The sequence below is a fragment of the Balaenoptera ricei genome, chromosome 12 (assembly GCF_028023285.1).
Source record: "Balaenoptera ricei isolate mBalRic1 chromosome 12, mBalRic1.hap2, whole genome shotgun sequence".
Classification (NCBI taxonomy): domain Eukaryota; kingdom Metazoa; phylum Chordata; class Mammalia; order Artiodactyla; family Balaenopteridae; genus Balaenoptera; species Balaenoptera ricei.
Window position 1 is genome coordinate 18,530,697 of NC_082650.1, and position 21,632 is coordinate 18,552,328.

Consider the following 21,632-nt stretch of genomic DNA (forward strand, 5'->3'; position numbering starts at 1 on the left):
TAGATTTATATATCACAAGTGATTGTCATATAAACCAATCTGCCTTATCTCTGGGGTGAACGCAGTTTTGATTACACAGACATTCTCCACAGGAACTGCTGAACCATTCACCAATAAAAGATTCTAGCAGATCTAAAGCCAAAACAGTATAAAGCCCAGTTCTGTTAACAAATGCAAACTGTCTTTCTCGCCACCGGCCCCAGCTTGAACCTACTACAGCCTGGCTTCTGTCCCCCACTCTTGTACTGAATCTCTGACGTTTTCCACGACCAGTTTTCCGTCACTGCCCTAACCGACTTCTCTGTAAATGTAATACTTTTAATAAGTCTTCATGAACTCCTTCAATGATTTTAACTCTTTCCTCTTTTCTTTCTGTGCCATATTTAAGGCACGTATGCTTAACAAAATTTAAACACTCAGTAATATAAATTGGACAGAAAAAAAGGAAAAATAAACTTTGTCCAATTTATTCCTGTAAAAAAGCAAAATGTATTCAAATCTGGATTTCCACAATGAAGGCATTTAAATAACGATACTGTGATGCTAGAGAAGATTCAGAAAAAGACAAGAAAATGATTACCCAACAACTGAATCTCTGAAGACTGAAAAAACAGAATTTTCAGAGTGGAAGAAAGCAGCCTAAATATACATTTGATCCACATATAAATCCAGACTAAAAAACAATGACGGATTTAGAAGATGAAGCTTTATGTAGAGGAAAGATCCATGCTCACCTACCAGTATGTTTAGAGATCAAATCTTAGTACTTTAAGGATAAAATCATGGAATGCAATCATATTCCTCTTGGTGCCACAGAAAAAAAGAGTTGAATTAACCACGGTGAAACACAAAAAGAGATGTGGTTATGTCATTTTACTCCATCACAGGAAGATGTTACTTCACTTTACGAATGCTTACAATTTATCTAAATTAAAAGATAACTTCCAAAACACCTGTATTTTTAGATAACTTACTTCAAACAAGGGACGTTATCACGAAGCCCATCAGACGAAGTGCTACTGGTAGAAGGATGAGACTGAGGAGGAACGGGCTGAGGATTGGCACTCCCAACTGGTGTCGGCAAAGGTGGTGCCTGTTCACCCTCTGGAGATTCCACATCACTTATCTCATATAACAATCGAACTTCAAGCATCTGTTGTAAAAGTAAAAAGTTTACCCTCTCCTAATAATTACTGTTCATTTTATTACAGTTTATACATATACACACGTACACTACAGTGGAAAGAACATTATTAAAGGAAAAATTTAGTGAGATTTCTAAAGGTAAGGATTTCGCAAAGATAAAAAATGTTCCTGACTCAGCTTTCTAAAAATGATCGCGTGTATGTGTGCAAGTACACGCACACATGCATTATGATTTTAGAATTTATGGCACTCCTGTTAATACTAAATTAGAGTATGCTCATACTTACATTAGCTTTCCTTAAATGAAACAGAATATATTTAAAGATTTAAATGTTCAGTAAGAAGATATACAAAGAAATTATGAGTTTTTGTCACAGAAGATAGATGGCAATGTAAATACTGAGGTGTTTTAAAACTGACTACAAAGAACCTCCTAAATAATTCTAAAACTTTAAGATGTCAGACATCTGACACTGAAACTAATTAAGAGACTACTACCGGAATGACTTCTGTAATCACTTCTTGTTTGCTGAATCTATAAATAATGACATGAGCTGAAACTCCAGCTATGCACAACATTCGACTTTCTGGACACCAGGAGATGATCTGAATGGCATACGGATCTTCATCTACAATGTCTGTGTTTGGCTTGTCATCTTTATTTCTTGACTTTTCAAATACTTTAGACGTCTTTAATTTATATAATACTTGTAGATTTACTAAAAAAAAAAAAAGATAAAATATGATATCTTAATATAAAAAGAATAAATATCAGGTAATATTTAATCACTCATACCACGTAAGGAAAATAAACTATATTTTTTGAACCACAGTTTTATTCCTAGGTCTACATTTCTCTACTATTCTTTTACATAATGCATTCACTGTATTCACTGACCAAAAAAGGTGTACTCATTGTATTCATTAAAAAGAAAAAAAAATCACCATTATGATGAATTTAAATTATCTGAAAAAAAAATGAGTAACAAAAAGATTTTGTTAAAAAAATTGCATAAATATAATAAAAATAATAAGGCACATATTTTGCTTTGCAGATTTATTTTCTACATATTTTCTCTCTGAAAGGTACCAATATTATCTAACACTTCTACATGATGAAACATAATATACCCTGAGTTAACTGGATTCTAATTGCAAACATTATTCATTCAAAGCATTCTTTCCTTTTTTGCTAATGTAGCGACCATATATATTTCTCAAAGACAACACAAACTTTTGTGACATAAGTTTAGAATCAGGCATTAAAATTTTTCAGATTTCTGTTGATTTGAAACATATTCCCGCTTTTCCTATCTCTGAGTTAGGAAGAGAAGGTTTGAAGAAATACTGAAGAAAGGACTTGGGTATTTCTGCTGAAAATTATTCTTGACTTACTAATTAACATCCTTAAAATGTCTTTATCTATTATAAATTCTAAACTCATATACTTGATAAAGCAGGTATTAAATTTATAGTCTCTAAATTTCAAATTAAATGTTGGTTATGCAATCATTACAAAACAGGCTATATAAAAGCAATGATTGTAGAGCATGTAGCAAACACGATTCAGAATACTTACTCGCAGAAGCATCCCAGAACTTAACTGACCCATCAGCGTGCCTGTGAAAAGCAAGTGAGTTAAGAATGTGTTGAAGAAAAAAAAATTACATTATTTCTCTCTTTGAAGTTAAATATGTTGTTACTTAAAAAGATAGTCACCAAAATGAGGAAAAAGGTAAAATTTAGGGTAAACTGGCAGGTTCTATACAATAACTTATTTCTTATTATGTTACTGCAAGCACTACCTGCCCAATTAATTTTCATGTAGTCTTAATCATATTTAGTTATTATTGATTCATTAGGTGAAAATGGACTTTTACTTACCCTGTAATAATTATTTCTGAGTAGCTTTGAGCACCCAAGCCCCAATTGCCTCCATTAATGGGCCATTCCTATAAGAAAAGATTATTGCATAAAGCAATTTCCAAGGATACTATATATCTTCATAATACATCTATGACAAGAGTAAACAACATATTTCATATTCAAAAAGGATTTTAATTTCTCTCGAAAAGGTATCATTATCAACCACTCCAAGGTGATAAATATAAAATACTGAAATATAACAGTAATTACTAAAACTCATGTTCAGTACCTTTTTGCTGTAACCTTGACGTTTCTGTCTAGCTCCAACAGAATAAAGTGCAGGAATAAGGTCCACAGGACAATCAGCAAAATATTCGCAACATGTAACAGGGGATTCATGTATACTCAAAGGGTAGGGATTTTCAAATATAGGATATCTTTAACAACAGGAAAAGAAAAATATTAACTTAATGAATTATTACCTATGATTAATACAACAATGAAAACTTAAAAAAATATTTAAACTTATTTAATAATAAGTTATCCTTTGTTCCACATGGTCTTGTTATTTTCAAGAAGAAAAAAAAAAATTCATTATTACAGGTAGCATACACTAAGTTGATGTGAATTTAGGAATGCCTTAAAGTAAGGTAAATAATACTGTTCACTTACACTTTAGGGTTTCCCTATCTCAGTGCTATTCCCATTTTGGATCAGATAATTTATTATGGGGACTGTCCCGTGCATTGTGGATGTTTAGCAGGATCCCTGTCCTCTACAACTAGATGCCAGTAGCTCCCCTCCCCTCAACAGAAGATGTCTACACAGACATTGCCAAATATCTCTTGGGGGGCAAAATTGCCCCCAGTCGAGAAACACTGAAATATTGAATGGGTAAACTCATTTAAAACCATATTTAATGATTATCTCTCAGGAAATACAAATAAGTAATACAATGTTCTTCCATTCAAAAAAATTTATAAGTAAACATACTATCATCTACGAACAAGCAGAATATGGGAAATACCACAAAAAGTTGCTAAGGAGCTATGGTGAGAATTTATAGATCAGATATGATATATCTGGTTAAGAGAGAATAAGAAAAGCTTGAAGAGGCTGCCTTTGAAAGTTATGTGGATTTTTGATGGCAGTGAAGCAAGTGGAATGTTTCAGCTGTTGGGAGCTACGTAAGAAAAGACATAGAAGTGTGGTGTTTGTTTAACACACCATTCAGTTTTTCTAGCGAACAGGCACCAGGTTGGAAATGTACCCTTAATTCCTTCAGTGTAGAGAAGCAGGCTGAGAAACTGTTTTTACACAAAAAACCAATAGAGAGCTATAGTGGTTTAAAGAAAAGAGTAACATGATTGGGGTTGCATGTAAAATTACCTGACAATGTTTATGACACACGGCAACAGAAACTGAATATGGGTGGAGAGACTACAAGAGTTTATCTGGAGGAAAGCTGTGATGGAGATGAATTTTGGACATATCTGATTTTGTGTGCCCCCAGAGTATCCAAGTATTGAGTTGAATCATATGAAATTTCAGAAATTCAACAAATTTTGACTTAAACAAGAAATTTCTATGAGTAACGTAACAGAGAAATTTGGCAGGTAATGAGAAACGTTTATCTGTTGTTCTAAACAGAGGTCCAGGTTATGGATATAAATGTAGCATTTTCAAAGAAATGAAACAGCCAATCCTATGCTAAAGAGACTCTTTTTTTCACCACACACTAAAGTAACTGCTCACCAAATTTTATTTCTTACCCATTTTGTGCAAGGTCTATAAGTACTAAATCCTTTTCTAGTAGAACAACCACAGCATATGGTTCTTGAAAATCTGGAATAGGAAAACAATGCATGAACAATAGTTTTATATATGCGAGAGGACAGCAAATGAGATAACAAACATTTCTTGCTTAGTTTTTATTTTATTTTGTTCCATTCTCTCAAGTATTTAACATTCTGATATTATACTTCATACAATGCAAGGCCAGTATGTTTTAAATGAGATAAATCTATATAATACCCCATAAAAAATTATTTATTCGGTAAAGATGAATTAGAAAAGAAGCTCACAGTACCTTCCATGGTATTGCAAAGTCCAAGGCAGGACATGAACAACAAACCCCAAATTTAAATCTGAATACCCATAAGAACAACTCATACTGGATCTCACAGGAACCCACTAGAGTACTACCATAATATTATAATCTCTTTCTTGGGTATTTTCTATGTGCATGTTAACTATAAAATGCATTATATATTTATATCTCAATTAGCTTCAAATAAAGTAAAAAAAGACCCAGCTAAATTCCTCTTGAAATAATAACATGCCAGTTGTAATGGTTAATTTCACGTGTTAACTTGTCTTTACTATGGTGCCCAGCTGTCTGGTCAAACACCAGTCTAGATGTTGCTGTGAAGGTATTTTTTAGATGTGACTAACATTTAAATTAGTAGATTCTGAGTAAAGCAGATTATCCTAGATAATGTGGGTGGGTCTCATCCAATCAGTTGAAGGCCTGAAGAGCAAAGACAGGAGGTGTTCTGAAAAATGCAATTTGCCTCAAGATGGCAACTCAGAAACCTGCTTGAGTTTCCAGCCTTCAGAATTCAGACTCAAGACTGCAAATCAAACTCTTTCCTGAATTTTCAGTCTGCAGTAAGTTTTCACAATTCCTTTAAAATAAATTCATATTCTTGCTCTCTTTTTCTCTCTAAAATCTCCTAATGGTTCTGTTTTTTTGGAGAACCATAACTAATACACTAGTAATTTAGAGGATTTTAAAATGTTTCTTAATGTGGACAGTTTTGTTTATTCTTCAAAGGCACTTACTACTAAAATGTAATATTAAACAGATACAGTTTAAAAACAAAATTTACTTCTCAAATAAAATTTACAAAGTTATGAAGGCAGCATCTCTCCCATGGAAGAATTAGCACAATAGGATAAGGAAACTACTTAGATAACATATAGGTCTTTGTTCTGAATAACATATCTATAGAGAATGAACTTTAAAGACACAAAGCTTACCATTTGGGTATGGGGTTTCACACAGCGTCAGGAAATCAACAATTGAATAGTCCATTTCTAGCACTGCAGTACTTTTCCCATGCATAACTGTTAAGCAAGGTCTTCTTCCTACAGTATCGTATGACAAACCTCCTGATAAAATAATAAAAGGTTCCCTAGAAATAAAATACATAGTTAGGATTACAAATAGCATAGTGGAGTCTATTTTCTTGCTGTATCATAAATTTTTTTTAGTGAAATAATAAAATCTTAAATTTTAACATTTTTACGCATCATTTAATTGAATACTCACATGTAGCTTTTTAAATTGCATTAGGTAAGACCCAGGTGAGTTCCTGAAAATTAACCTACAGTAAGAATGAACACTGACCACATTTGACTCTCATACCTCCCCTTTGGTCCCTAAGTTTTTTCCCTTTATCCTCTTCATACAATTTTCAAAATATTCTCTCTGGGTTTCTCCTGATAAGTCTCTTAAATGTACTGTCATTATTTCCAATCCTAATAACGAGACCTTCTCAACAGAAATTCTAAGAGAGAATGCTAATACCCTAAGGCATCCATTGTATGTAATGAATTAACTTCTCACTGATGCATCAACAATGTACTAGCTACAAATCACCCTTGAGAAAACTGAGAAAATGGTCGCTCAAATCATTTTCTGTAGGGCTTAATTCTCTCCTAGAACCTTGGCTGGTATGCTCTCAAACTACAACTTCCATGCACATCTATCAGCTGCCTTTTTGCCACTTCTAATTAGCCCTATAACTCTTGTCTCCCTATTAGTCATTATTAAATTTAATGATTTATCTAGATCTACTTTTAAATATATTTAAATATGCAAAAAAGAAAGAAACCTAAATATCCTTTCCTATGTTTTGGTCTGTGTGTATTTCTTTATCTTTGACCTGCCTGTTCATGTTTTTTGTCCATGTTTTATTGGATTAGTAACTGTTTTCTAATTGGTTTGTAAGAGTTCTTTGCATTCTAAGGAAATTAGCTCTTGATCTGCCACATGTACCTTCCCATTTGTTGGTGGGGAAGTTGTTTATGGTGCATTATACAGATGATTTAAAGTGTTCCATGTATGATTTTCTTAAATCTCTTCATTTACAATTTTTTAGGTAGTTTCATAATGCTTACTCTAAGTCCAGTGTAGCTATCTCCCTCCTCTCACACTTAGTACAAGCAGTATGTAATAATATGTAATGGTTAAAAGTGCTACTTCTGGAACTAAACTGTCTGTTTAAATCTCAGCTCTGGCTTTACTTCCTGTATGACCTTGGATAAGGTGCTTAATCTCTCTATGCCTAGCTTCTGCATCTATAACATGGAGACAGAGTGATAAATATCTATTTTCAGACAATTATTGAATTAATTAATATTTGAAAAACACTGGGGCCAGTGCCTGGCACACAGACCACCCTTAGTAAGAATTACCTAGTATTATTGTCATTATCATCAAATAATCATTATCACCCATTGAGCTAATTTACTTTGCTTATTGTTTTCCTCATGAAAATGTAACCTCCATGAGGGCAAGGGTTTTTGTCCACTTTGTTCACTGCTGTATCCAAAACAGTGCCTCGTTGGTAAATGAATGAATTAACAGAAATGTATGTTATGTTAACCATTGTCTAGCTTACTAACGTTTAGATTTTTCAGCGCCAAACTGTTTTGGGTAATCTTAGTTTTTCAGCTAAGTGACAGTAACCAGAGATTAAAACTTTGCCCTGAATAGAACTATATACCCATACATTCATTGCTCTAATCTCTTGGCTTACTGTGATTATTGACTGTGGTCAGGAAAGTATATTTAATTTTCTTCTACTTTTCATCACATATAGTGAATAAACAGAATATATCTCTTCTCATCTGTATTTTGAAATACAACATATAACTGAATATAAAATACTAAGAAGAAGGGTGAAGAGTCTAACAACTTATACTCCTATAGAGTGAGAGGCCTGGGCCAGGTATTTTATTTGCAGTATTTCAAGAATAGTCTGACAAGTTTGTTTTTACATATAGCCAACTTAAAAAAAAAAAAACAAGTATTATTAATGTAAGAACCATGAACAGGAAGATGTTGAGTTACATTACAGAATAAAATTTCCATGGAGATACCAAGTAGGTATTGCCAGGTAGGTGATCAGCTTATTGGACAAACTGTTAACGTATTGAATAACACCATGGCATTTAGGTAGGTTTGTCCTCAAAAGGCAACTATGTGTTTGTTCAGCGGCCTTGTAAATGGCCTGTACTTCTTTTCTAAATTTAGGAGAAAAAAAAATACAGTGAAAAAAACATGGATAAAAATAAATGGATAGTTTAAAAAGAATACCAAGGTAATATCCTTTTTCATAATAATAAAGGTTTCCATAATTCAGCAATAAATGCATATATATATATTTTTTTTTCTTATTTTATGTGCTGTTTTTAAAAAATCTTATTTTATGTGCAGTTTGCCAGGCAGGAATCACCTGACTTAGGAATCCCACAGGCTATATATTGTTTTCATTGTAATGCCCCAAATCTTGAGGCGTAAATATTAATGAAATAGTTTACAAGGAAAAAACCAGTCTTAAATACAATGATAAAATTAAATATTTTAATCCTAGATGGTGAAAATTGTAAAAATTCAAAGGTTTTGTTGGCATTTGGAATTATATTAAAAGTTCTAGGGATCTAGATTATTTCTAGGTAATGTGTGAATTAAGTTTTATTCCATTACTTTAAGAGGAATTTAAGAAGAATTTCTTGAACGATGCTGTTGGGTGTTATCCAAGACTGTAACTTGTGCAGGCACCTAGGTGAGGAAGGTGTTAGTCTGAACGTTTTATAACCTTGATGGTGATTTGCAAGGGGCTATAGACACCTTAGGAACGCGTGTCTGCTTCCTGATTCTGATCAGCCTCCCAAGGCTGGCCCTGATAACAGCTTTGGCTGAAGCTGTGTTTCCAGGTGAAACGTTCTGTATTTTTTCTACCCAAAAAGCCATTTGTATAACGAACTTGCTCAACTCAGTTCCATAATACTACCCATTTATTCACTCAAATAGTTTTTGAGCACCTGTACACCTGAGAATAAAATGGTGCTCTCATGCCTAGTCTAGACAGACAGTAAACACATTGTGACAAGTATTGTGAAGAAAATAAAGCAAGGTTGAGTGATGTGCTGAACATAAGGGAGGGGCTAGAGGGGTTACTGTAAAATAGAGCAGTCAGGAAAGGCCCCTACAGTAACGACAGATGAACCGGAACCAGAATGAAGAGGAGCCAGCCATTCAAAGATCTTGGGGTTGGGGGAGAAGGATATACATTCCAGGCTGCAGGAATAACCACTGCAAAGCCCTCAAGTCAAGAATGAGCTTGGAATATCTGAGAAACTAAAAGGTCAGCACGGTTGCAACACAGGGAGTAAAGCAATACGTGGTAATAGATGCCATGACCCCCAAATCGTGCAAACATATCCTGTTACACCGTTAGGATCTCAAGAACCTGTCTCCTCTATTTCATCTTCACAATTTCTGTAGTTCTGACCCTAATAACCTGCAGCTTATATTATTACAATCGCATTTAGTTGTTCATTGCCTGAGATGTACTTCCCCCTCATTTTTTTGGTTCCTCCTTTAAAACTCAGTCCAATCATTATCTTCTACAAAAAACCTTTCCTGACTCATCCTCTCCCCCTGAGTTGGGTACTCTTCCTGTGTTCCTAAGCACCCTCTTCTCAACATTTCCACACCGAATTGTCATTGTTTATCTACTTTCCGTTTGTATTGTGAGCTCCTTCAGGACACAGTATGGTATTTTACCTCTGCACTCAGACCAGTTAGCAGAATGGAACCATTCATGCATCACACTTTGAGTAGTGGAGCACAGAAAGTTGAGCCTCCTACTGATTGGTACTACTTGACTTAGCCTTGACTTAGTGTCATTAAGGATCTCACTACAAGGCCCCACACCCCTCACACGCTATGGACTTCAATCAGAAAGCACGGAACTCTTTGGCTGGGCGTGGCTGGGTAGACAGACTGATTCCAAGAACAAGTTTACTGCTTAGTTATGAGAAGTTTTCATCAGAGTACTATTTGAGTGAACAGAGAAACACCTGGGTACCATAAGAATAAATCACTATGATAATGAAGTATTTTACTAGTATGATGATGGTGATACTCCAGTATTTTTCTAGTTCAGATCTGTACCTTTGCCAATTTTAAGAGGACCCTCTGGAACTAGGGGAGCCACCTCCAGACCATGTTTCACTAGTGACTAACCCTAAGACCCTTTTGCTAATTCAGATAAAAAGATATGAGTTTGGGGTAAGAATAAAGAAACATAACATATTTAAACAAGTTCCTGTTCATTTACTGCCCAATTTAACAATGATAATACAGCTTTGGTAAAGTGGATTTGTATATTACAGTATTTGCAAAAAATATAAGATTCTAATATAATTTTATGTTAAATGTTTTATTATTTTGTTATGTTAGATTGTTATGAGTAATCGGACTTAATACATATCCTTTAAGGTATCAAAAATATGGAACCTCAAAATATTTCCTTTCGGATAACTCCTCTAAACACCCACATATCACACAACAGTGATGCTCAGAGTGTGGTCTGTGACTGCTAGGGGTTCCCAGGACCTTTTCCAAAAAATCACTAAGGGTAAAACAAAACCATTTTCATTGTGATATAAAGACATCACTCACCTTTTTACTATGTTGATATTTGCACTGATGGCACAAAAGTAACAGTAGGTGAATAAAACTCCTGGCACCTCAGCATGAATCAAAGCAGTGGCACCAAACAGCACTAGTTATTTGTATTTTTTATTGCCACACGTTAAAGGGGTGTTTTCCTCTCACTTTAAAATGTCCTTGATGAAGCAGTAAAATGACTAATTTAAAATTTTTCATATTGACCTTTGGGCTTAAGTTTATTAAAAGGGGTTCTATTAGTAGCATGTAAAGAAATGTCTTTTTAATACTGTGCTGAGAAAATGGGAGGTATACATAAAGCACTGCTTCTGTATACTGAATTGGACAGTTATTTCTAGAAAAGTGCTTGTACTACTGTTTGAGTTATGAACTGAATTGCTATTATTTTTGCTTAAAGGATGACTGACGAACTGTCATTAGTTAGGTTTGGGTAACTGATAGTCATTTTCTCAAAAATGAATCAAATGAGTCTGTTATTTTAAGAAAAACAATTGAGATTATTTGGTTACAATGATAAAATCTAGCCTTTCAGGTAAAAATATCAAGAGTTTGGAAAACTTTTATCTGTCATGCTGAGCTTCACAGCTTCCTAATACTTAAAGACTTTCCTGATGAGATCAGTGGTAATATTAACAATTAAAAAATATATTACATAATAAAATGTATCAACACTAGAAGATATGAATGATTCACTGAATCAGTATTTTCCAAAATAAAACAATTCCACTCATTTTTTTAGAATTTTAAAGTTATTTTAAAATATATTTTTATGTTAACATGCAAAGGGTTTTTATTATTTTCAAGTAAAGTAATACATATTTTAAAAATTCTAACCTTTATTTCTAATATGGTAAATATCAATAGATAAAACCCATATAAATAAATTTCTTTGGGATTTTCCATAATTAAAAGTGTAAAGGATCCTTAGATTAGTTTGTGGACTGTTTGTATACACCTAAAAATTAAGCCCACACAAAAGAAAATATGCTATGACAGGTTTTCATTTTAATAAAGGTTATAACAATTAATTGGTTATTGTAATTATTGAGATTATATAATTATATAAAAGGGTATTATAATTAATAAAGGTATTAATAGTGGGCTTTAGTTTGTTAAAGGGGGTTCTATTTGTACAACGCAAAGAAATAAAGTAGCGTTCTTTTCTAAATTATCAACTTTTGACCATCAGTATAGTGATATTTATCAAAGTCCTATGATTTCTCTTTACACTAGACAAATTTTAATGTCTTCCTTAATTATTTCAGAATTTTTAAGAGTTATTTAGCATCAGTCCTCTAACATGTGAAATCCTCACTTAAATGACTGGCTTACAAGCCACAGATTTGGAGATAAGGGCAGAAGAAGAATTCATGAATCTAAACTTTTTAAGGTAGTCTTTGACATATGCAATTAATTTGTGATTAAATGGACCATAATGATTAATTATGAAAGGGAAAAAAGATCTCAGAACACCTTCCCTACCTTGGATGCAGAAATTTGCTTAAGTGCTCCTATGAAATGAATATTTCATGAACCTTAATAACTTTAGAAGAATTACAGTACTCTCTTGTAGCCCAAAAGGTTGATGATCATAACAAAAGCTAGTATGATGAAGTTGCCATGTCTATGGCAACATAACTTTTCTCTACCTGTGCTTTGCAGGACAGAGCATCAAGTGTAGTGTGAAGTTAAACTAGAAGGCAAAACAAACAGTAAGCATCAACATGGTAAATTAATGAGATAAAGATACAGAGTTTAGTAGACTTATCCTAACCTTACAAATTCTACAAAACTTATGCTTTGGTATTTCAATCTGTTACAGTTTTTATATACAGATTGGTTAGGATGCATAAGATTTATAAGGATATAGCAGCAATTCATATTAGTGTATTACTCTGGTTCTTTCTAGAATCAATACACATAGGAGAATTTAACTATGTAACAATTAGGCTTTCTTTTTTCTCAAAAAGAAATCTAAACTTTTTAATGTAATCTTTGCCATATGGAATTAATTTTTGATTAAATGGACCATATATGAGGGTTCACAGAGTTATAAGTATGATTTCAAAGCTTGTTTATAAAAGAACATTTAAATGTCATTTATTGCAGAAAAAGCCTTACATGGATTTGATTCTCGTCCTCTAGAAAAATATAATCTAAATTATATAAGCTGATATCAATATATATTATAAACATCTAAGTAAAAGTACTAGAATAATCAGTGAACTATCACTAAGATATTTAGTCTATGTACAGATCTCAAGTGTAAGCATTTTAGGGATGGGACAAAATGTAGATTAGGATGTATAATGATGGAAAATATACCCTTACATTAGCTCGAACAATCCATAAAGCTTTAAGGATGCACCAGAGAACCAAGTTAGAGATGGAGGAGGCATGGCTCTAAAAGAAGAAACTGAAGGAAAGCTCAGAATGAGCTTCAGTAGTAGGTAAAGTAGAATGAATCAACTAGAGGCAGTATAAGAAGGGGATATCTGAATAGCCATAACAAATAAGAACAATTTTGAAAACAATTAGGTTTGAAATAAAGCTGTACATTTTAATAAATAATACATATTCAAAACTATAGAAAAGCATATGAATAATTTCTGGTCCCTGTCAAAACATAAAAGCTTAGCTGGACAATTGCTTACAAAAAATTAAATTAGAAAGTTTCTATGAATCATTGCTGCTTTGCCTGCAGATAAAAACAAATTTAACTTCAACCCCAATTATGACAGCAGGCTGCCTTTCCATTAACAGCAGTCATTTAGGAGTTCAAATTATGGTTAGAGAATTTAAGATAAATCTAAAGCATAAATGCTGATTTTTAAGGTAGTGAATTAATAAAACAAAAAAAGTCATCCCACATTGATGAGACGGATGAAACTACTATATTTTATACTCAGTTCTTTAAAGTATACTTTCAAAAAGCAATGTGGCAATTTGTCAAGATTTATAAAAATATTTTATCTTCAAAATTTCACCACTGGAAATTTACCGTAATTGTAAAATAGTAAAAATCTTCTGTTGAATCCTCTGTAATATCAGGAGAAATATGCTCACTACTGTATTAATTATATTATAAACCTGATTATAATATTAAAAAACTAAGTGTTCAGAAAAAGGGAGGTATGACTGAGTAAACTACACAACCCTTGAAACTAATTTAAAAAATTGATAAAAACTATAATACTTTAGACCTACTAAGTAGGAAAAAAAATACCAAACTGAATATGCTCTAAGAATATAATTAAGTGAAAATGGATATGTATTTGAAAAAAGACTTAGGGAAAATGAACAAATGAAAAAAATTATTTTAGAATAGTGGAATTACAACAGTATTTGCAACTAATCAAACTTTTTAAAAAGTGCATTTTTCATGTGAAATACCATGAAAATAGTTTGCCAATTTTTAATGTCATTTCCGTATTGGTCATTACACTTTGTATTAAAGTACTGTTAAAATGTAGCTTATGCTGAAAATTTTTCTGCTTCCTAGGCCACTCAAGAAAAACTATACAAATCAAGTCAGGATATTATTATGATTCATCCATTTGACAAGCATTTTACTGAGCACTTAATATGTGCTGGTCACTGCAGCAGCGGCCAAGAATTCTTGTTTTCCATCATTTAATTTCCCCGGCTTCACTGCATCCTTTAGCCAGCACACTCCCCTCTACCACACGTTTTATTCTTGTCATCTACTTCAATGTTCCATTTCAGGACCTAAAACCTAATCTTAATCCTAAATTATTGGTTCTGTGGCCAAAAAATTTTTCCAGAAGAATGGATCATATAATCATATGACAATGCTTTCAATATTTAAGAAAGTTATCTTCCCTATCTGTACACTTTGGGTTCAACATGAGAAATCCACTCTAAAACTTTCTTCTAAAATTATTTCATTTTCAGTCACGTACCACAATGTTCACTGCAGCTCTATTTACAATAACCACGACATGGAAGCAACCTAAGTGCACATCGACAGATGAATGGATAAAGAAGATGCGGCACATATATACAATGGAATATTACTTGGCCATAAAAAGAAACGAAATTGAGTTATTTGTGGTGAGGTGGATGGACCTAGAGTCTGTCACACAGAGTGAAGTAAGTCAGAAAGAGAAAAACAAATACCGTATGGTAACACATATATATGGAATCTAAAAAAGAAAGAAAAATGGTTCTGAAGAACCTAGGGGCAGGGCAGGAATAAAGACGCAGACATAGAGAATGGACTTGAGGACACGGGGAAGGGGAAGGGTAAGCTAGGACGAAGTGACAGAGTGGCATGGACATATATACACTACCAAACGTAAAATAGATAGCTAGTGGGAAGCAGCTGCATCGCACAGGGAGATCAGCTCGGTGCTCTGTGTCCACCTAGAGGGGTGGGATAGGGAGGGTGGGAGGGAGATGCAAGAGGGAAGAGATATGGGGATATATGTATATGTATAACTGATTCACTTTGTTATAAAGTAGAAACTAACACACCATTGTAAAGCAATTATACTCCAATAAAGATGTTAAAAAAATAATAACGTAAAAAAAAATAAAAAAATTATTTCATTTTCAGTGTCTCCTATTTCAAAGGCTCTTTCTTTTCTGCCAATACTCATATGGAGGTCTTCCCTAATTTAAAGTAAAAATTAAAATCTGCATCTTACTCTTGATGACATATAACTGCTACTCATATATACTGGTGAATTCACTAAATACATGTTCTAAATGAGTATTTTCTATTGTGAATCCACCCATTTCTTTTTCTTTCTTAAATTTAATGTCCCTATATCCTGGCTCATGTTTGAAATGATGCTAATAAAGTACCCTTACAAATTAATCCTTCCTACAATATATATCTCCTAATTTTTCTTCTGTTATCATTCTAATCCATCTTTCTACAGAAGTAAACAATGCTTCCTTACTCTCTCCTACAAACACTTCAAGAACCTGATATCCTGGGTTTCCTTTTTTCTCCCCCTGTTCAGAGTCTACTAGCCTTCCTTTCTACATCTTTATTTTAGTGTCTTCCAGGATAAAATACCAGTGCTGGGAGCCTTGGTGCTAAAGGGTTCTGAGCTGTCAGAGAACCATTCTGTATGTGCTTCTTTGTCTTATACTCAGGAAACATCACCTCCATTCTAGTAACCACTACTGGTTAAATATATTTCAAGGGCTTGATACACGGTTACTTTCAAACAAAATTAACAAGTAAAACTTGCTAATGATATAAAAATGGATTTGTACATCAGTAGACTTAATTAAATATGTGATATCAATTATATTTCAGCAGTAATGAATTGTCTATATATATACACTAATATGTATAAAATGGATAACTAATAAGAACCTGCTGTATAAAAAAATAAATAAAATAAAATTCAAAAAAAAAACTAATATAGAGAGAAGCTTAAAAATAGAGGAATCTTAGTACTTTAAATTGATAGAAGCCACGGACAAAAAACCCAATCTTGAGCATATACTTATGTAGCTACTAAATGAAGTATTCTGATGTCAGAAGACAGAGTTATCAATCTAGTAGTCTCACTTTTCTAGCTACACAGGATTATACCATAATAGTGTTCGTTAAGGCACTGCACGTCAAATGTTATCTTAAAATCAACAAAGTGAACAATAATTTATCCCAGTTAGGTACAAGGTTTGAAGAGTAAGACTGGGAGAAAATGTTCAACTTTTGAGACAATGAATATAATACAGATAAATCTGGGGTGGGTCATAAGAATGTCTCTGAAGATAGTGATACAATGAGAATTAGCCAATTTGAGGTTGAAACTTGCTGACCAACATGGTAAAAGTAACATGAAAACAGGGAAGGTTATCTGATGATGCATGTGAAATTTTAAGAGACTCAAAGAGGTCTTTTCTCATTAGGTACAATTAAATGTAAATCTGCTCGTGGATTTTTCCTAAACAGTGAGTATAAGACCAAGTGCCATGACCACAAAGGGATACCATAAAATCAAACGTGGGAATCATCAAATTAGAATTAAATATGCATCCTGGAAGCAATCTGTGAAACTCTCTAGTCCTGAGTAGCTAGGGTTACTTGCATTAAGTTATCCAGCCTGTTAGAGGCACAGACAGATCTCTCATCTCACATTAGTGTGATTACTTGTATTGAGTATGATTTAATATTAAATTTAAAAAGATGACCTGATAAACTAGCAAATATAAAAGAGAATACAGTTCTTGGTGAACTGAGTGACTTGTGAATCATTAGGATAATCCCATCCTAACCCAGGCTGTTTGTGATACTGCCTAGTACACTGATGAAGAGCTCCAGCTCTGGAGTCAACCTGGGCTCAAATTCCAGCTCTGTTACTTCATGAGGCGAGTTACTTAAGCTCTCCATGGCTCATTATCTATAATCCTAAAAGGAGACAATAAAAGTACCCAAGTCATAGTGCTGTTATGAGAATTATGAAAGATAATGCATTCCAATTGCATAGCAGAATACCTGGCAAGTAATGGATGTTCACTTTATCTACTAATTCTTTTCTTCTTGGTGCTTGAAAGCCAAGCCATCTAAGTAAGGGTCTTGAGTTCAAGATATAAGATGCTATTTTTGTCTCAACTAAGAATATAAGAATTGCTAAGACAAAAGGAAACCACCTGTGATTCTGAATGTGGTTTCCCTTCTTGCTGCTATGGCTTAGCAAGAATTGAGATGGATGAGAGAGATGGATGAGCAGACGGAACATCTGCTGAACAATACTTTGGTGGCAAGAGTTCAGAGAAAAGCAGAGGTTCCATGGATGAGAAAATACAAACATACTTATTGATGTAAAGACTATTACCAAACCTGTGATCCCAAAACATTGTCGTCAATGAGCAACATATCTGTAAATGAATTGAAGGTGAGTTTCTTCATCTGCAGTTTCAGCAAGCAGCTTAGCAGAGCAATTGTTGCTGGGAGATCTGCAGGTATGAGTGTAATCTTGGGGATTGGTGGTTAATGTGAACAGAGAGCAGGCAGTAGTAGAGTACAGGTAAGAGTACAGACTTAATTAAATCTGGGCTCTTCTGCTTATGAGCTGTATGAGTTTGGGCAAGTTACTCAACCTTTCTTCTTCAGTTTCCTAATCTATGAGATAATACCTGCCTCATGGGGTTGTTGCTAAGATTAAATAAATACGCATAAAGCACTTTGGCAGCACACACATAGCAGGCCCAGCACAAGTGTTAACAGATACAGTTATTTAAGAACAATCTACAGTCAAGAAGGATAAAAATCATAGAAAGTGAGCCCGTGTTCTGGAGAAATAACTTTGTGCACAGGGGAGTTTTGGGGCTTCTGAGAGTTAGGATTCTCTCATCAGAAACACGACACTGGTAGCAGTGGGGGAAACTCAATGGTAGCAAGTTTGTGAAGATTATTGAAATAGATCTTTAGATATTTTCATGAATATCATGAATGTACCCTGAGTTTTTACTGTAATCTGGTTTTTTATATTACATAGGTAATCTACCTACAGCTTTTAGCCCACATATAAAATTAAAGAAATCACCATATCTACTCAACTACTTGAAAACAAATTCTGGCACCAGGGGTGGGAGTGGGGTAGAGTAAGTGGATAAACAAACACAAAAGCCCAACAACTTTTCCTTAAAGATTAACTTAACTACATCATGCGTATGTATGTGTGTGACTATCAAGGGTCATCAAACTATGGCCCACTGCCTGTTTTTGTATGGCCTGCAAACTAAGAATGGATTTTACGTTTTTAAATAGTTGAAAAAATCACCCAAAAGAATAATGATACCTGAAAATTATATGAAATTCAAATTTCCAAGTCCGTAAATAAAGTTTTATTGTAACACAGCTGCATTCATTCAGTTAAGAGTTGTCTACAGCTGCTTTGGGGCTGTAGTAGCAGAGCTGAATAACTTGCAAGAGACCCATTCTGGTCCTGTACACAAAAGGCTTGTCATAGCATGTGTTATGAAGAAAGGGAGTAAATTAATCTCTTAGCTGTGCTTCTCCAAATGTAACTAAACTGCCATACTTAGCTGTGATCATATTCACTTTTAGGTTCCCTAACAGAGAGGCTTCCCCTCAACCTGGTGGTTCTTTCAAATGGTGCTTTATATAAATTGTTGTATCTTCATAGCAACTCTGAGGTAGGTACTACTCTCATTCCCACCTTACAGAGAAGGGACAAGCACAGAAAGCTTAGTTGATCTGCCGAAGGTAGCACCTGAGTGGACAGCTGAGGCTGATTCAGACGCAGGTGGTCTGGCTCAAGAGCTCACGCTCTAATCACGTTGCTCAAGCGTCACTGGCTGCAGGACTTCACACTTGAGTCACGTTAGATTTTACAAAAAACAGCTTCAACAGAATTGACTTACCATTTAATTTTTGACTCTTTATTAAGAACTGGCCATGTAAAGAATAGCTGCATATCTTTAATAAAAGTGCTATTAAAATGTAATATTAACTAAGTTGTCACTGTTCCCTATGTAAGGGAAAAATCTTGTCTACCCTGGTGTAATATATACTTTATTAGAAAATAAAAGTTACACAACATCTTGATTCCATTTTTTGTCAGTTTACCTTTAACATTAACAGTAACAGCTAGTTTATCATTAACAGAAAACAGCTAAGTCTTCATGGCTGTGCTTTTCCATACACCAGCCTATCTTCTTCTTCCTTACATTCAATAACACTGTGCTAGGACAATTAGAAGTGAGACAGGTATGCCTCATGCTTTCATCAGTCTGAATATTTAATGGGAAAGGCATGCATTAAACAAATAATTTCATTATTAATGACAAGTATAAGTTTTAGAAAGGAAAAATACAGCATGCTTTGAGAGTATATTACTAGGGGACACAATCTAGTCCACATGGCCAAGACATCCTTAAAAGTAGTGACATCTATGCTGAACTATAAAGGATGAGAGGGAATTCTTCGGCCTTGAATTATTTCTAGGTAAGAGAAGAAAATGTGGAAGATTCTGAGCAGGGAGGGATGGCCCTTCTAATAAAATCTGGTAATTTGCCAACATGAACTGATAGAACACATTCTGCTGGCACCTGCCCGAGACACTTGCTAGGAACAGGAAAGGTTGAGAGCTGCCTAGCTTGCTTAATGGAGGGTGATTCTGCTCTCGATGGGAGGGGTGTTCCAGTAGTTCCCAATGTTGGCTATGTGCTAGAATTCTGGGGAGATATCTCAAGGAAATGAGTCATGGAGGGAGAAAAAAAAGAGCTCATTTAATTTACTGAAAATCTTATCCCAGGTGAAAAAAGAAATTAGAAAGCTGGAGAAGACTGTTACCAGAGGGTTATCCTATTGATCTATTTAACAGTACCTACAAATGCATACAAAAGAGCCAGACTTTTTTCATTTCTGATCCTATGAAAGGAAAAATATCACCGCCATACTGAAGAAACCTGGAACTTATAAATATTACCACTATATAGGAGTGAAAATGGGAATAGGTAGAACACAGAGAGGAAAAAAAAAGTCTTCCTTGTATTTTTGCCTTTGTTGCCAACCATTAGTTGTTAAAATGATTAGATAATTCAGAAGACAGTTAGCACTGTTAGTTTAAATGTTTAGACAATTCATTTTATGTTGTATTATAAACATAGCGTTTTTTCTTCTGGTTCTCCACCCCACCCCGTTTCGCTGTTATGCTTTCCTATTCACATACCTTTGCCATAGAACAACTACAGCAAATAAAAGGCAATTGGTAGTTGGAGGTTTCCCAATAAAAATAAGGGCAACTGTTTATAGAAAGTTCATTATGTACCAGGCACTGTGTGAAATGTTTTGAATACATGATTATCTCACTTAATTCACTACAACAACCTTTTGACCTATTATCACATCTATGTCATAAATGAGGAAACTAAAGCACAAAGAAGTCAAATAACTCTGTGCCAAAGGTCACACAGGGAGGGATGCCACGGTCAATTAAACAGATGCTATTCCTCTTGGAGTTCACTCAACCTTTTGTCTGAACACAGTATATCTTCTGGGTCCCAGAGGAAGGCTAAAGAGGATCAAGGAAAAATAACAGCAATCTTAAGATTCTTCAGCCTACTATCTTTTTTTTGAATGAGAAAAAGGCTGAGTTGAATTAGACTGAGAAAAGAACAGATTGAAAAGGGAAGTAAGCCAGTTACAATAACCAGTGGATATAAGCTGGTATATAAAAAAATGTGCCAGTGGTACTAAACTTTAGTGTGCATCAGAATCTCCTGCAGGTCTAGTAAAAACAGATTGCTGGGCTTCACCCACAGACAGAGTTTCTGATTCAGTGGGTCTGGGGTGAGTTCTGAGAACTTGCATTTCTAACAAGTTCTCATCTAAGGCTGCTGGCCCAGGGACCATAATTTGAGAACCACTGCACTATATATACTACATAAATTCACTCTCTTACAACATAGCTCTAGTAAATAAAACAAACCATACACCTTTCCTAGGAAACTAGAACATAAATAAAGGGGCTCCTTCAGAGGTTAAAGAGATGTGGAATTTTCAAAGAAACCTTAAAAATTTTTTTCCTTTATTATATTTTTAAATATAACATTTGATATATACAAAAAAAATATGTAAGATATGTAAATTGTAAAAACCATATAAATCTTATACCTAATTCACAGTGTAAATCAGTCTCTTCAAATATAACTGATGATCTTCTTTTGATATTAAGCTGTACTTATTATTGGAATTGTCAAATATTCTTAAAATAAGATTTAATTTTTGAAGAATACTTATAACTTTCATAATGAACATATATTGTATAAATAGGTTAAATTTTAAATCTTTTTTCTTCACTGCTTATTCCACAATTTTCACTAGTGAATAAACACTACT

At 34.0% G+C, this 21,632-nt stretch overlaps 1 protein-coding gene across 7 annotated transcripts in view; it reads right to left on the bottom strand.

The window, feature by feature from the left end:
• STXBP5 (syntaxin binding protein 5) overlaps positions 1 to 21,632 on the bottom strand; it is a 165,864-nt gene that overhangs the window by 65,359 nt on the left and 78,873 nt on the right. For 5 of the 7 annotated variants that reach the window (XM_059941045.1, XM_059941041.1, XM_059941039.1 and 2 more), the window contains 7 exons: positions 6,055 to 6,209; positions 4,785 to 4,857; positions 3,302 to 3,449; positions 3,031 to 3,098; positions 2,726 to 2,766; positions 1,642 to 1,865; positions 975 to 1,153 (listed from right to left, as the gene is read on the bottom strand). In XM_059941045.1, the coding sequence (XP_059797028.1) occupies positions 975 to 1,153; positions 1,642 to 1,865; positions 2,726 to 2,766; positions 3,031 to 3,098; positions 3,302 to 3,449; positions 4,785 to 4,857; positions 6,055 to 6,209 (888 nt within the window). The remainder of the gene's footprint in view (positions 1 to 974; positions 1,154 to 1,641; positions 1,866 to 2,725; positions 2,767 to 3,030; positions 3,099 to 3,301; positions 3,450 to 4,784; positions 4,858 to 6,054; positions 6,210 to 21,632) is intronic. The other 2 variants (XM_059941044.1, XM_059941040.1) reach the window with 1 other exon arrangement.